Consider the following 14,556-nt stretch of genomic DNA (forward strand, 5'->3'; position numbering starts at 1 on the left):
AGTAAACACCTTTTGGTTTTGGACAGAACCTGAGTTAATATATTGAGTTTTCTAAGTGTATACTTGGCACCATCTGGCTTTGTTAGAAAGATGCTAGACACACTGCATGGGACCACTGTGTAATTTTGAAAAAAACAAACCTTTCCATGATGAAATCCAAAGTTGTTTCTTAAAACAGTACATGTGGGTTAAATACTTTTTTATAAATGCAACATATGAAAGCCCCCCCCTTTTTTTTTTTTTTGCATTTCTTTCAACCCTTTGGTGGGTAAAGTACGAGTTTAAATTAACTTAATATATGTTAGATTAGACAACTTGAATTTAATGAAAATGCCTTTTTTTTTTTTTTTAATGTCTTTATTGTAATTTTAGAGAGAGGAAGGGAGAGGGAGAGAGAGAAACATCAATGATGAGAGTCACTGACTGGCTGCCTGCTGCACGCCCCCTGCTGGGGGTCATGTGCCCTGACCAGGAATTGAACTGCCATCTCCTGGATCCTAGGGTTGCTCAACCGCTGAGGCACGGCCGGGCCACAAATTCTTTCATTACATTGTTTCCTTGGTTTCTTTAAAATATATATAAGTACTACCTTTGCCACAATTTAAAATAATCATATATTTGAACTTTGGTTTCTCAAACACTACTGTAATAGAGAAAAGTTTCTCTATACCTATTACAAGTCTACATGTGTAATTACTTTGTATTTGTATTCAGTGTAATAAAATATGAATAATATATTTTTAACAATCATTTCTTACAGGTATGTTCACCTATGATGAATCTACAAAATTGTTTTGGTTTAATCCATCTTCTTTTGAAACTGAGGGTCAGTTCACTCTGATTGGCATTGTGCTGGGTCTGGCGATTTACAACAACTGTATACTGGACGTGCATTTTCCCATGGTCGTCTACAGGAAGCTCATGGGCAAAAAAGGGACTTTCCGCGACTTGGGAGACTCTCACCCCGTAAGTCTTTCACTTGGCGTCTTTGTCATATTTACACCCGGTAAGATCATGCTGTTTTCATCTGTGTGAAGTACCATGAAGACTTGAAACCTCAGAGGGGAAGTTTTTTGTGGATATTGCTGTCAGCAAGCAGGTTTTATAAGGTTGATTCTGTAGACAGTGTCTTCAAACATTTTGTTTTTTAATCATGAGAGGGCCGGGTGAAATCAGATCAGCCGTGAGTAGGGCGTGGGGCGGCTATAGTTGGTGTCTGTTTGTCCGCTGTCGCCCACCCCAAGACTCGGAGCGCAGTGAGACCCGCCGCTGGGGGGGGGGGGGGCGGGCGCGCACAGGGGGGCACTGTCAGGGACGGGGTCTTCAGTTTCTGTATTGTAAGCGTCTGGGGGACAGGAGGGGTGCTACTTGTGTCTGAAGTCTTACTGTCAGAGCTGCTTTTCTCCTGAGAAGAGCCTCCCAGACTGGGGGTTCGCGGCCCCGGTAACCCAGGCCTCCGTCGGCTGCTAGGTTCTGTTTCAGAGCCTGAAGGACTTGCTGGAGTACGAAGGGGACGTGGAGGAAGACATGATGATCACCTTCCAGATATCGCAGACGGACCTGTTCGGGAACCCGACCATGTACGACCTCAAAGAGAACGGCGACAAGATCCCCATCACGAACGAAAACAGGAAGGTAGCCAGTGTTTCTATGGCATGTGTTTTGTGTCTCTCTGAACAGAGTTTGAAAACCAACCCACACAAAGACCCAAGAAGCGAAGCGACCAAGTTCTCGACCTGGGGCAGGTGGTCCGGGAACACGTGGTCGAGCCCGAAACTAGGAGGGCGAGTGTGGCTCTGGCGGGACCCACAGCAGAAGCCCCGAGGAGGGCGGCAGGGCCCTTCAGTCGTGTGTGGTTTCTGTTGACCTCTGGAAACAACGGAATAACCCAGAGTGTTATAAGTATACAATGAACGTTTGAAAAAAAGTGTTTATAATTTTTGATATATTACACACACTGAGAACATAAAAGTACATTCTCCTTTTGGGGTTTGATACAGCAGCAGCTTCCCGAATATTCTGCAATAGAAACCGTGAGATTTCCTGGTTTGCTTAAATTAACTACATAGCACTCGAAATGTCTCTCGGGTTTGCACACGTAGCTGAGGGAACCTCAATTGTGCTGACGCCCAGCTTTATATTCAGTCTAGTTAATAAATACCAAAATTGAAATTTATTAGTTTATGTACATGGCCTATCTACAGGTTAATACTATTGCAGAGAGCTGTGAAATTGTTAAAGGCATTTCCCTTTGTATATTTTTGAATATTTTTTCTTTGGAAAAATACAGAAATAATTAAAAAAGCTGTGCATCTCAGTAGCTTGTTGTGTGTGGTTTGTATGTTATGTAAGAAGTTCTTGTGGTTAATGTTCCCGCAGGAATTTGTCAACCTCTATTCTGACTACATTCTCAATAAGTCGGTAGAAAAGCAGTTCAAGGCTTTCCGGAGGGGTTTCCACATGGTGACCAATGAATCTCCCTTGAAGTACCTGTTCAGGCCGGAGGAAATCGAACTGCTTATATGTGGAAGCCGGGTAAGCGCGGGGGCTGTGGAAGCACCGTGTTGCTTACTGTCTGCAGTGCTGTGGTGCAGAGGATGTTAAGACGTATTTTATTTTAAATTTGCAGAATCTAGATTTCCAAGCACTAGAAGAAACTACAGAATATGACGGTGGCTATACCAGGGACTCTGTTCTGATTAGGTGAGGTGTTTAATTTTTTAAAAAAAATCCCTATCACTTTATTTAAAACATTAAAATTATAGTTGCCATGTATTATGTTTTCAGGTGTACAGCCTAGTGGTTAGACTACACTCAGATAACTAAGTTACTAGGATATTATCGACTAGAGTCCTTGCTGCACTTTACATCCCTATGGCTGTTTTATCACTGGCAGTTTGTACTTAATCCCTTCCTATTTTCCATACATCCCACCTTCTTGCAACTGTCAGTTCTGTGTATCTGTGATTTCTGCTTTCTTTGGTTTGTTGTTTAGATTCCACATTTAAGTGAAATCATACGGTGTTTGCCTTTGTCTGCCTGACTTTTTTCACTTAGTGTAATACCCTTTATTTAGGTCCATCCGTGTTGTCACAAGTGTCCAGGTTCCCTTTTTTATGGCTGAGTAATATTCCATTGTGTACTTGCGCGTTTCTCATTTGTCCATAGATGGGCACCTAGGCTGCTTCCATATCTTGGCTATTATCAATAATGCTGCAGTGAACATAGGGCTGTATTTATCTTTTCGAATTAATGTTTTTGTTTTTATGGGATAAATACCCAGAAGTGGAATTCTTGGGTTGCATGATGGCTCTATTTTTAATTTTTGGCAACCTCTACATTCCCACCAGTGGTGCAGGAGCGCTTGCTTTCTGCTGCGTCTGCGCCAGCACTTGTCTTTCTGGTAAAAGCCATTGTGACAGGTGTCAAGGCCTGGGCCCATTTTTAAGTTGGCTTGTTTGGGTTATAAGTTGGGGATACCGCGTGCTGTTCCTTACGGAGAAATGATGTTTTAAATCAAGGTCTTAATTTTGTCTAGCTTTTATTATAATATAAAATTCTCACTTAATACTTACGTCTTAAGAGCACGTGATACATGGTTTGAAGGGCAGACTAGTCCCGTGAGATGACGCATATAATCGCTTCCAGATCAGTCCCACCGTTAGTGATGTCCTAAAGGTCTTTTTTTTTAATCCTAACCTGGGGATATGTTTTTCTGTTGCTTTTTCGGGGGGGGGGGGGAACACATCGATTGGTTGCCTCCTGCATGAGCCCCGACCAGGGCTGGGGATCGAGCCTGCAACCGAGGCACTTGCTGCAGGCTGATGCTCCAACCACTGAGCCACACCAGCCAGGGCTCTAAAAGTCTTTCAAACAAAGTTCAGCCGCTTAGTCTTGTCAACATAAGTATGAAGATATTAACTCATTAAGTAGAGTCTGCAATTAGGAAATTGGAGACATAGAATAGTGGTTGTAACCCCAGTGGTACCTTGGTGTGATTTATTTCACGTCAGGTATCCAGAACTCATTGACATGAAATGAATAAAAAACTATGAAACTGTAAAACTTTTCAACTAAAAATCAACAGTGTAACATCTAGTGTAATATAAAACACCACTAAATATTTTTAATGTTATAAAAATACAGTTCTACTAAAACTTAACCAGTAATACAATAAAAAGATTAAGTGAAAATGTTGAGTCGCAGCACAGTTTGTGTGGTCTCCAGTTGCTAGTAAGAAAGCTCTCAGATGCCTCTCAGTGCCCTTCCCGCCGACTTTCCAGATGAGGCAGCACTGCAGCTTAGGTGACAGTGAGTTTAATTTTCAAAGGCTGATGATTAATTCCACTGAACTTGGCCTTTCATTCCTGGATTAGTCCAACTGGCCTCTTAGTTTATAAATCTGTTGCTCTGTTTACTTGGTTAGGATCTTGAGAATTTTTTATCTGCGTTCATGAGGAATATTGACTTGTGATTTCCTTTTCTTACATACATTTATCAAATTCACCAGTGAGACTGCCTGGGCCTTTGAGATTTCTTTGTGGGAAGGTTTGAGTTTTGAATTTTTTTAAGTACAGGTTGGTCGGTCACGTGCACCCTTATGTCTTTTCCCACAACAGTAGCATTTTGCATCCCTGTAACGCAGAGTGAGAATCAGGAAATCGGCGTTGGTGCAGTCTGTAGACCGCAGTCCCGTGTCATCAGTTTTCACACACGCGCTTGTCTGGGCTGTAGCTCTGAGCACCTCTGACGCCTGCGCGTTTGCACGAGCGCCGCCGTCATCCCAGCACAGGGCTTCTCGCCGCACGCCGTCCCCCGCTCCTCGAGACCCGCCGTGTTGCAGTGTTCACAGCTCGTTCTTTCTGCTGCTGCGTAGGGTGCCGTGCGTGGTGTGCACGTGCCTCCGGCACAGGCCACTTGGCGTGTTTTCCTCTGCTGGCTACGAGGAAAAGCGCCGCGCGAACATTAGGCACAGGTTTTTATGTGAACGTAGGTGTTCATCTCTCTGGAGCAGATGCCCGAAGTGCAGTCACTGGGTCCTGTGGTAAGTACATGTTTTTTGCTAAACTGTGTTGCAGAGCTGACCCGTTGCATTTAAACGGCCAGAGCTACCCAGGCTGAGCCCGTAAGCCTCGTCTCATCCTGCTGCTGCGCATCTGATCTGGTCGTCCCCTTGCATCCCCGATAGTGGGGATTTGCCTCGTCTTTTCCTTATGTCTTCCTGAGAGCTTTGCAAAATTATTTTATTAGAGCTCGCTTTTTATTTCTCTAGTCTTTTCCTGTTTTCAATTACATTGCTTTCTACTCTTTTAATTTCTTCCATTTGGGGGCTTTTCTCGCTCTTGCACTAGGCTCATTTAGGATAGAAACACTGACTACTGATTTGAGACCTTTCCTCTTTTCTAATGCAAGGATTTAGTGCTTTAAATTTATTCTCATCCTGATTTTGCTGTATCCCAAACATTTTAATGTTGTATTGTCATTTTTCTTCATATCTGTGTTTTTAGATACTTTCCTGTTTTCTTTCTGTTACTGATTTCTAGTTTGAGAACTTCTCCCCGACTTCACTTCTGAATTTGTGGATCTGTGTTGGTAATTTTGGATCTGGCTGGTGGGTGGTTTCTCTGATTTCCTGACCAGCAGTCCTGCCAGTTGCTCAGAGAGGGGTGTCGAGTGGGCCATTGTAGATTTGTCTGTTCCTTCTCTTGGCTCCATCAGGTTTTGCTTCGTGTACTCGAAGATGTTTCGTTTGGTACATACACCTTGAGCCTCAGGACGTCTCTGTAGTGAATTGGTCCTTTTATCATTGTGATGTGCCTGTCTCTAATTTTTTTTCCTTCAAAATCGTATCTGATATTAATATTAAACCTCTAACACTTTTTAAAATTAATTTTTTTTTTTGCCTGGCCGGGCAAAGCAGTTGAGCGTCGGCCTAGGATCCAGGCAATCCAGGGTTCGATTCCCGGTCAGGGCACATGCCCAGGTTGTGGACTCGATCCTCATTGATGCATCAGAGTCACATGCAGTTGTAAGAAATAACACAGATCCTGTGTTACTTGACCCTATTTCCCTCAGTAGTAACTGTATAAAATATTACAATGTCACAATTAAGGTACAGTCAGGACACAGAGAAACCCCCCCTCTTGCCCTTTTATAGCCACACACACACCCTCCCCCACCCCAGTCCCTACCCTGACATCCTCTGATCTGTAATCTGTTTCTTTAATTTTGTCCTTTCAAGAGTGTGATAGAAATTAATTCTGTAGAGTCTCCTTTCTGAGAATGGCTTTTTCTACTCAGCCCAATTTCCTTTGAGAGTCATCAAAGGTTTTGCATATGTCAGTGTGTTTCTTTTTATTTCTAAGCAGTATTTATTCCTTTATGGGTTTACCAGTCTTTTTAACCATTTGCCTGTTTAAGGACTTGGCTGTTTACAGTTTGGGGCTATTGTGAGTGAAGTTGCTATGAATAGCCACGTGTAGTTTTTTAGTAAAAACAAGTTTTTGTTTCTCTGGGATCAGTGCCAGGAGTAGTGTCAGTTTTTTTACTGTTGAGTTTCAGAGCTCTGTGCATATTCCAGATATGCCACTCTTTCCTTCCTCCACGCGTGACAGACATGAGCTGACCGCGTGTGGGTCTGTTTCTGGTGTTTTTATCTCTCGGTTTTGCTTCAGGTCTTTGAAGCTCTGTCACCGGTGCACAGCTGTTGAGAATCCTGGGCTCCTGGTGGGTTGGTCCTTCATAGCTGTGTGAAACCCATCTTCACGTCTTGTAACTTTGTTTGCGCTCAGTCAGATATAGCCCTTCCTGGTTTATCTGGTGTGTCTATGTTTTGCTGTAGTTTTACTTTCAACCTCTATGTCACTGAATTCGAAATGAATTTCTTATAAAGAGCATAGTTGAGTCATGTTTTTTTAAATCCATTCTGTCACTCTGCCTTTTAATTATGAATTTACACCATTCATATTTAAGGTAATTATTGATCTGTTAGGGCTTATGCCTGCCATTTTGTTCTCTTCTTTCCTCTATGGTTCTTTGTTTCTATTTGTTGCCTTCTGTGGGTCAGTGAGTTACTTGAACATTTTTTAGGGCTCTTGGTTTATGTTTAGTGTTTTCTGTATCATTTAGCATAGTGTCCTTTTGGTTGGTGTTGGTATTTTATGTTATGCATTTGTGGCCCTGCTGTCAGCATCTCTTCCAGTAGGTGTGGCGGCGATCTTGCTTTCAGTCAGTTCTTTCTCCCGCCCTTAACTCTTACTGTCTGGACTGTTCATGGTTAGTCATCAGGTACAGTTAGGACACGAGGAGAAAGGTAGTCCATTGTGCGTGCCTGCATTTCTGCTCTTTCCCTCATGACAAATTCTCTTCATTTTCCTTGGCCTGTTTCCCCTTTATTCCTGAAGAATAATTTCATTTAGCTTTGTGGGGTTTGGTTGGTTTCTTGAATCTGTAGGTTTGTGTCTTTTGCCAAAAATGAGTTTTCAGCCCTGCTCGGAGTCTCCTTCAGGGCCTCTGATGGATACCAGTGCTTAGTGCTTTGTCTTTGTAACAATCTGTTTCCTCTCTTGTTCTGATTTTATCTTCTTTCACCTTCTCCTGGTATTTTTCTTACTGTATTTGTTGGTTCTGAAATTTCCACTAGGCTCCTTTTTATTACAACATCTTTCTTTGCCAAGATTTCTATTATTTTATTTGTGAAACAATAGACCGTGTAATTGCTCATAGAATCGCTTTGTGGTGACTGCATTGAAGTGCTTGTCAGATGACTCCAGTATCTTCGTCACCCCGGTGTTGGTGTCACTTGATTTTCTCTACCCTCCACTGTGATTTTTCTGGTTCTGGTATGACAGAGGTTTTGGACTGCGTCCCGGACATTGTTATGTTAGACTCTGGGGCCTGTTTACATTTTCCTTAGCAGGCCTGGTCATTGGTACAAGAGCATGCAGGTCGTGGCCCACGTTCTGTGGGTTGTGGTTCCAGTGACAGATCTGGGTTTCGGAGCCTTTGTGGTGCTCTTTGGTCCACCTCGTTTATTTCACTCCACGGCCCCGATGGTGTTGGGCAAAATGAACTTTCCTCCATGGTGAGCTGCCTGGTGTCCCAGGCCGTGGGGCAGGAGACTGCTTCCTGGGCCCCGATCCCCGTGCTCGTGTTCCTGGCCATTGAGTGTCTGGGCTGGCCTGTGGGCTCCATGCAGAGGTCCCTGCCCAGGCCACGGCCACCTGGGTGGGAAGCAGTCTCAGGCATGGGTGGCTTCATTTCTTCTTGATTGTTATCTTCTATTTCTCTGGTATTTATCATTGGGCTTAAAAGCCCAATTATTTCCTAGTTCTGTCATCTTCCAGAGTCTTGTCTTCAGTTGCCCTATTTCTGGCTTAGTGGTTGTGTCATAGCCTCTCCTGCTCTCTTTTTAAAAATTTTTAGCTCAACTTGAAGTTTGCTTAGTGTTCCTGTTTTGTTGGCAAGTGCTTGTGTCCTTTCATTTTTAAAGGAACATTGTTCTTGTGCACATAGCAGTGCTCACACCCATTTTGCGTTTGACTGAAGCGAAGCGAGCGTCTCATGCTTCAGGAGGCTCCATGCGTTGATTTCTGCAAAATCCCTTAAAGCCTGGCCTTGTGCTCCTCTGTTCCTGGCCCATGTTGTTTTGAAAGCTGCTTTGCCTTTGTTTTCCTTGATCTGCTCTGTGAGGAGGGACTGCGGAGATATGTCCAAAGCGCAGGGTTTGCTCAGGAGGGAATTCGCTGGTCCAGAGCTCTAAGCGCCCAGAGCTGCCTGAGCCGCGACCCCCTTGCACTCGCCTGCACAGTGGGTCCGGTACAGCTTCCGCCCACACTGGCCAGTGCTCTCCTGAGCAGCTTTCGTTTGAGGCTCCCTGTCCCCCGGCTGTGAGACAGCAGCGTCTTCCCTCTGCCCCCACCCACCGAGGCTGATCCCAGCCAGGCCCTCTGGCCGCTGGTGTGGGTCCTCTCCACTCACACGCGAGGCCTCGGGATAGCTTATAGGCATTGTCTGTAAGCCTCGTTTTTCCATCCAACTAGCTCTTTTTCATGGGACACGCTGGGCAGGATTAATGAGACGCAGGAACAAGTCAGTCTTACTGCTACGCTCATCTTCCCCCAATTCCTTACCTGTCTTTCACTGGGTTTTGTATCTATTAATTCCCTACCTGCATCCATTATTTCATGGGGGTTAAACAGTGGTGATTTGGAAAATAATTTTTTTCTATTCTACATACATAGCTGCCGTTCTTTTTCTCATCAATGGTGCTATTTGCTTACTTTGATTTTCAGTAGAACTGTTTTTTTCAAAGCATGATAAAAATACCGTACGCAGTTACTCAGTAATTTCTACAGTGGCCATTGAGTTTGTAGGTTTCTTTGGGCCTTTTTTCTGAAAATTGGTACGAACTCATGGATTTTTATACATTGTTTTCACAGTCATTATTGTTAAGGCTACTATACTTTTAACATGACCCCACTAAATTTTTTGTTTGCTCACTTGGACATTCTTAACTTTAGGTGTGAAGTAAGCCATTTTTATAAGAAATTATTGAGGAATGGCTTTTAGAAGCCAATTGTGGGTACAAAGTGTGATGTTTGCTATTAAGTATTTTTGCTTACAGGCCTTTTTCATGGGACAGAACTAGGAAGGAAATTTTCCCACTAAGTCCTGGAGACCCTCCTCTCACGGCAGGGGTCTCCCACGGTCCCCGTGTGCTGTAAGGCTGCAGCGTGGTGGCTCATGTTCATGGACACAGCGGATATTTCCAATATTGTGCTATTAGAAGAGAATTTTCTCATGTGAGGATCCTGCCAGACTGTCCTTCACAGAAGGTGCAGCATTTTGCACCTGACTCCCACCAGCAGTGAGCAAGAGGATGTCACCGTCTAAAATTTCCCAAACCTGATGTTTTGTTAAAGTCGGTGCTGCCTGCGGGTAGGACACGCAGTGCTATTCTCATTCGTGGTTTCCTCACTGTGACTGAAGTGGGCGTCTTCTCTTGTAAGAGTTGATGGTAGTTCTTCGTCTTTTTCATTTTGCTGGCTCCGTTGTTGGTTATTTTCTTTGTTTTATATGTCAGGGCGCTTAGAACCTGAACTGGGATAAAGTTGCAGATACTTGCTCCTGCTTTGTTGTTTGACTTTGATCAGAGGGTTGTTTGCCAAGTGAAAGCTTTTATGCAAATACTGATTCTTCCCTTTATTCCGCGTTGCTGTGCATATATCTTTGATTTCAGAGAGGGGGAGAGAGAGAGAAACATCAATGATGAGTCATTGATCAGCTGCCTCCTGCACGCCCCCTGCTGGGGATGGAGCCCACAACCTGGGCCTGTGCCCTGACTGGGAATCCAACCCCGATCTCCTGGATCCTAGGTTGATGGAGCCACACTGGCTGGGCCAGGATTTTTGAATATTGTCCACCTGTCTGAGTTTTGTGTCTTGATGATGGTGTTTTCTACCTGCTGTTGCATTTCCCATCACATTCATTTGGGAGTACAGGTTTCTGTTCTTCAGGACTGAATTTTCCCATTTATGTGCCTAGAGGTTGGATTTTCAGGACCTGCCATTAGATCCCATGGGGAGGCGGTACAGAGTGTGGGTGGCTTTCCATGGTCTCTCCGTTGCTGTGGTAACAGCATTTTCTTTAATATATGGTTCTGGGGCCCAGCACTTTCATTCCTTAGCTCCATCTTGTTTAATTAGCAAGAGCCTTTTCATCGCTGCTGCTATCTTACAGCCTGAAGCCTTTCACAGGACACCTCTGATCCCTCCCAGGCGTGGTGCCCTCCCAAGACTGCCATTCTGGCCCCGGGTACTTCCTCCGCCCTGTGGGTGGGCCTAGTTCCCGCTGTTTCACCTACTCCTGCCGGGTGGCAAGTGTGCCTCAGGGCCCCCGCCCCTCATCCAGGCCTGGTTTGGGTATTTTCATCAGACTTGCTCTCTGTTCCGACGTGGGTAGGTTTTAGGGATGCGATTGATGTAGCGACCTTTTTCAGTAAGTGTTTTCATTTTTTTAGAAAGAGCATCACGCTGGTCTGCTTCCTGGAGGGTCTGCCTCTTCCACCCCAGGGCCCCGCTTGAGGTGTGGCTGGTTCCTCAGGCTTGGTTCCCCCCTGCAGGGCGGCTCTTCCATCTTGAAAGAGGCCTACGGGTGATGCTTTCTTGCCGGCCACCCGAAAGGAATGAGCTGCGTGTGGTGTGGTTTCCAGTCTTCCCTGAGCTGCACCTACAGGTTCCATGTCTATTTCCTGTTGTCATCTCTCCACCGTTTTCTCTGGGCCAGTGAGGTCTGCAGGAACCAAGGGAGGGGAGGCAGGTCAGTGGTCACCGCGAACATGTCTGATGGATCTGCTGCACCAACAGAAATGCAGCATTTGGTAAGAGGTGTGTGCTGGGAGAAGCTAGACCCGTGTGCTCTGCTGGATTCCAGAAAGGACTTTCCAAAATTTAATATGTTCTTTCACCAGTTAGAAATGTTTCAAATTTATGGATACCTGCATGTTCAGACGAGCCTTTTGTTTTTAGAGTAACTGTAGCAGGGAGCGTTGGGACAAGTTTTATTAGGAAAGAAGTCGGAAAACAGAACCATCCCCTGCTCCCCCAGCACACTCTCAGTGACAGTTGTTTGCCTTTGTGTTGGTATGTTTTCTTTTCTTCTTGATCTGTAGCACCTTTTCGCCCCAAAGCCAAGTAAGGTGTAAGTAGCCAGAGTTACTCTTTTAACTCTATATACTCGAGGACATCCAGAGTGAGTAGTTCAGTTCATGGGACTTGGGTTTGGTTTTGTTACTGATTATATATTTTGAATATACCACAGTTCACCTAATTATTTTCTATTGATGGACACTTGGGTTTACAAGTTTTTACTGTTGTAAGTAATGTCATGATTAAAGCTGTTCCCTTCAGATAAATGTGCACACGCGGGATTCCTCGATCCCCAGCAGTGAATCCTTAGGGCGCCTGGTGTTGCTACAGATCGTAACGTTGTGATTCTTTTCTCCTCAGGGAATTCTGGGAGATTGTTCACTCGTTTACTGATGAGCAGAAGAGACTCTTTCTGCAGTTCACAACGGGCACCGACAGAGCGCCCGTGGGCGGGCTCGGGAAACTCAAGATGATCATCGCCAAAAACGGCCCAGACACGGAACGGTAACTATCACACTGTGGCCCGTATGGAGAAGCTTGCACTCAACGCCGCGGGGACTGTCCAGTAGCCTCTTTCATAACACTGGCCACAAGGAGTTACTGCAGGGCTCACTTGCTGTGGAGTTTTGCACATTGGAACAGAATTTTTAAATTTAAAGTCATATTATGTAAATTATCAGTTTCATAATCTTAACGATTAATCGTGGTCTCTCCATTGCATGAGTTAACATGAGCAGTATCCTTAATGGCTTAAATATATAGACACATTTCTATTAGTATCCTGCATTAATGTAAATTTACTTAAATATTTATCAGCAAATACTATTTCTAACGAGCACTAAAGAGCACTTGGTTCAAGGTAGAGCAAGAAGTTCCCAGTGACGAGCTCTGCAGTGGGGACACCGACGCCCGCGCTGTAGATTTACCGGTGACGCGCCTACAGCAGCGCCTTGGCGGAGGCAGCGTCCTCGCCGTCACTAGCTCCGCGTTGTGAGACGCAGCGGCAGGACGGTACTCCCGAGCCACCGTCACTCACGGTTCCACTCTCCCTTCTCCGCGCAGGTTGCCCACATCTCATACGTGCTTTAATGTCCTTTTGCTCCCGGAGTACTCAAGCAAAGAGAAACTGAAAGAGCGGTTGCTGAAGGCCATCACTTACGCCAAAGGCTTCGGCATGCTGTGAGGGGCGGAGGCCGCAGCTTTCCCGAGCGCCACGGAGGGCGGTGGTGTCCCGCCGCAGGCTGAGATGGGAGCCGCGTCCCGTGCCTGCCTCCCTCCTCCACGGGGATCTGGGCTGGAGCAGCAGATTTCAGCGACTCATGAACAAATCCTTTATTATTATTATTTTTCTGCGTGAAAGTGTTCTTATTCTTTCACTTGTATGTACAGAGAGGTTTTTCTGAATATTTATTTTAATGGTTAAATCACTTTTGCTTGTGTTCATTACTGCTTGAGGTTGAGCCTTTGAGTACTGAGAAAACATATACCAACAAAACTGCTCCCCTAAGGACAAGATCGCCACGTGTAGACCATGTAACCTTCAAGTAAGTATGTGCTATTTTTTGTCCCTGTATCTAACTCAAATCAGGAACTGTATTTTTTTTTTTTTTTTAAACAATTTGCTTTTGAAACTTGAAGTCTTGAAAACAGTGTGATGCATTTGCTGCTGTTCTAGTCCCCAAAGAGCTTTCTGTGCAAAATGTTGAAATCAATAAAGATGGAAGGGAGACCTTGGAATGTTACCTGCCGCCCTCAGAAGTTTACTTTAGCCCCAGCACAGGTCAGCGCACCTTGTGCCAGTGTTGTCCTCGTGTGTCCCGCAGTGAACCGCTTCCGTAGCCAGCCGTCCCGTAGGTGAAGGACAGGGGTTGCTTTTCTTCGATATTTTAAGTTTACTGGGGAAAAGTGCATTTGGCCAAAAGAAATGGTGAGTGAAGCCTGTTGCAAGAAGGTTAGGTCTGTGTGTGAACACGAAGCATGTGAAAGTGCACTTAAGACAAATCTTAACTCTCACCTGCATTCTAAGTAGACAATCCAGAGTCTTCCCTCGTGTCGGCACCATCCTGTGCAGCCTGCCCCCGTCAAGGCACGAGATCAGTGCTGCAACGTCGTGGAAAGGACGGCTGCTGTGCCTTGTTCTCTCACACAGTGAGCAGACCTGCAAGTGAACGGAGCTCTCCCTCCCAGTCCTCTTTACCTGTGTCCCCAAAGATCAAATTTTACTCCAAAACGTGTTAGGTACAGATAGGCTTAAATTATTGGACACTCGGCAGTAGTTTCCCCTCTCTAGTCTGTGTCTATGATGTTAATTTCTTTTACTGCAATATAATAAAAGGATTATGTATTTTTAACTAAGGAGAGACATATATATCCTTTTACTACAAGCTGCAGCTCCCGTGCTCGGCTTGTGCCTTGATTGATTTAATCACTACGACAGATCAGCCTGGAGATTTGTTTGGAATTGGCAGGAAAAGTACAGCTTTGAAATCACTGGAGGGAAGGGATGTCTTTCAGAATGGTTTTAATTCTTTAGTAATTGGTATAGAGCTGTTGTGTACCATAATGCTAAATAAAGCGGCGACATTTTCACCATAACTACTGAAGATACGACAGTGCTTTCCCTGGTGTGATGAGGCGCCACGGGGCGCTGCGCCAGCTCAGGCGCCAGGGACCTCGTGCTGCGCGCTCACCTTCACGGCCTCCCCGGCTTCTGTGCATAATGACCGCGAGGAGAGAAACCCTGGGGGCGTCTTATATGATAAATTCGTGAGGAAACCTGTGCTCTTCCATTCTCAAGTTTTATTGTGCTATCGAGGTTACACAGCTGTAGCATCTGTGTGAAACCTTTGAATGGTACGAGTACAGGTTATCCCAGAGAGGCTAGACTTGAACAAACACGTATTTTGAG

General features: G+C 45.0%; 1 protein-coding gene across 5 annotated transcripts in view; it reads left to right on the top strand.

The window, feature by feature from the left end:
* Positions 1 to 13,390, top strand: part of UBE3A (ubiquitin protein ligase E3A) — a 55,760-nt gene extending 42,370 nt beyond the window's left edge. For all 5 annotated transcript variants that reach the window (XM_081124783.1, XM_081124781.1, XM_081124784.1 and 2 more), the window contains 6 exons: positions 761 to 966; positions 1,471 to 1,635; positions 2,380 to 2,535; positions 2,630 to 2,703; positions 12,009 to 12,152; positions 12,711 to 13,390. In XM_081124783.1, coding sequence (XP_080980909.1) covers positions 761 to 966; positions 1,471 to 1,635; positions 2,380 to 2,535; positions 2,630 to 2,703; positions 12,009 to 12,152; positions 12,711 to 12,831 — 866 coding nt within the window. In that variant the 3' untranslated portion in view covers positions 12,832 to 13,390. The remainder of the gene's footprint in view (positions 1 to 760; positions 967 to 1,470; positions 1,636 to 2,379; positions 2,536 to 2,629; positions 2,704 to 12,008; positions 12,153 to 12,710) is intronic.
* The last annotated feature ends 1,166 nt before the right edge of the window (positions 13,391 to 14,556 follow it).

This window comes from Miniopterus schreibersii (genome assembly GCF_964146895.1).
Source record: "Miniopterus schreibersii genome assembly, chromosome: 22".
Lineage (NCBI taxonomy): Eukaryota > Metazoa > Chordata > Mammalia > Chiroptera > Miniopteridae > Miniopterus > Miniopterus schreibersii.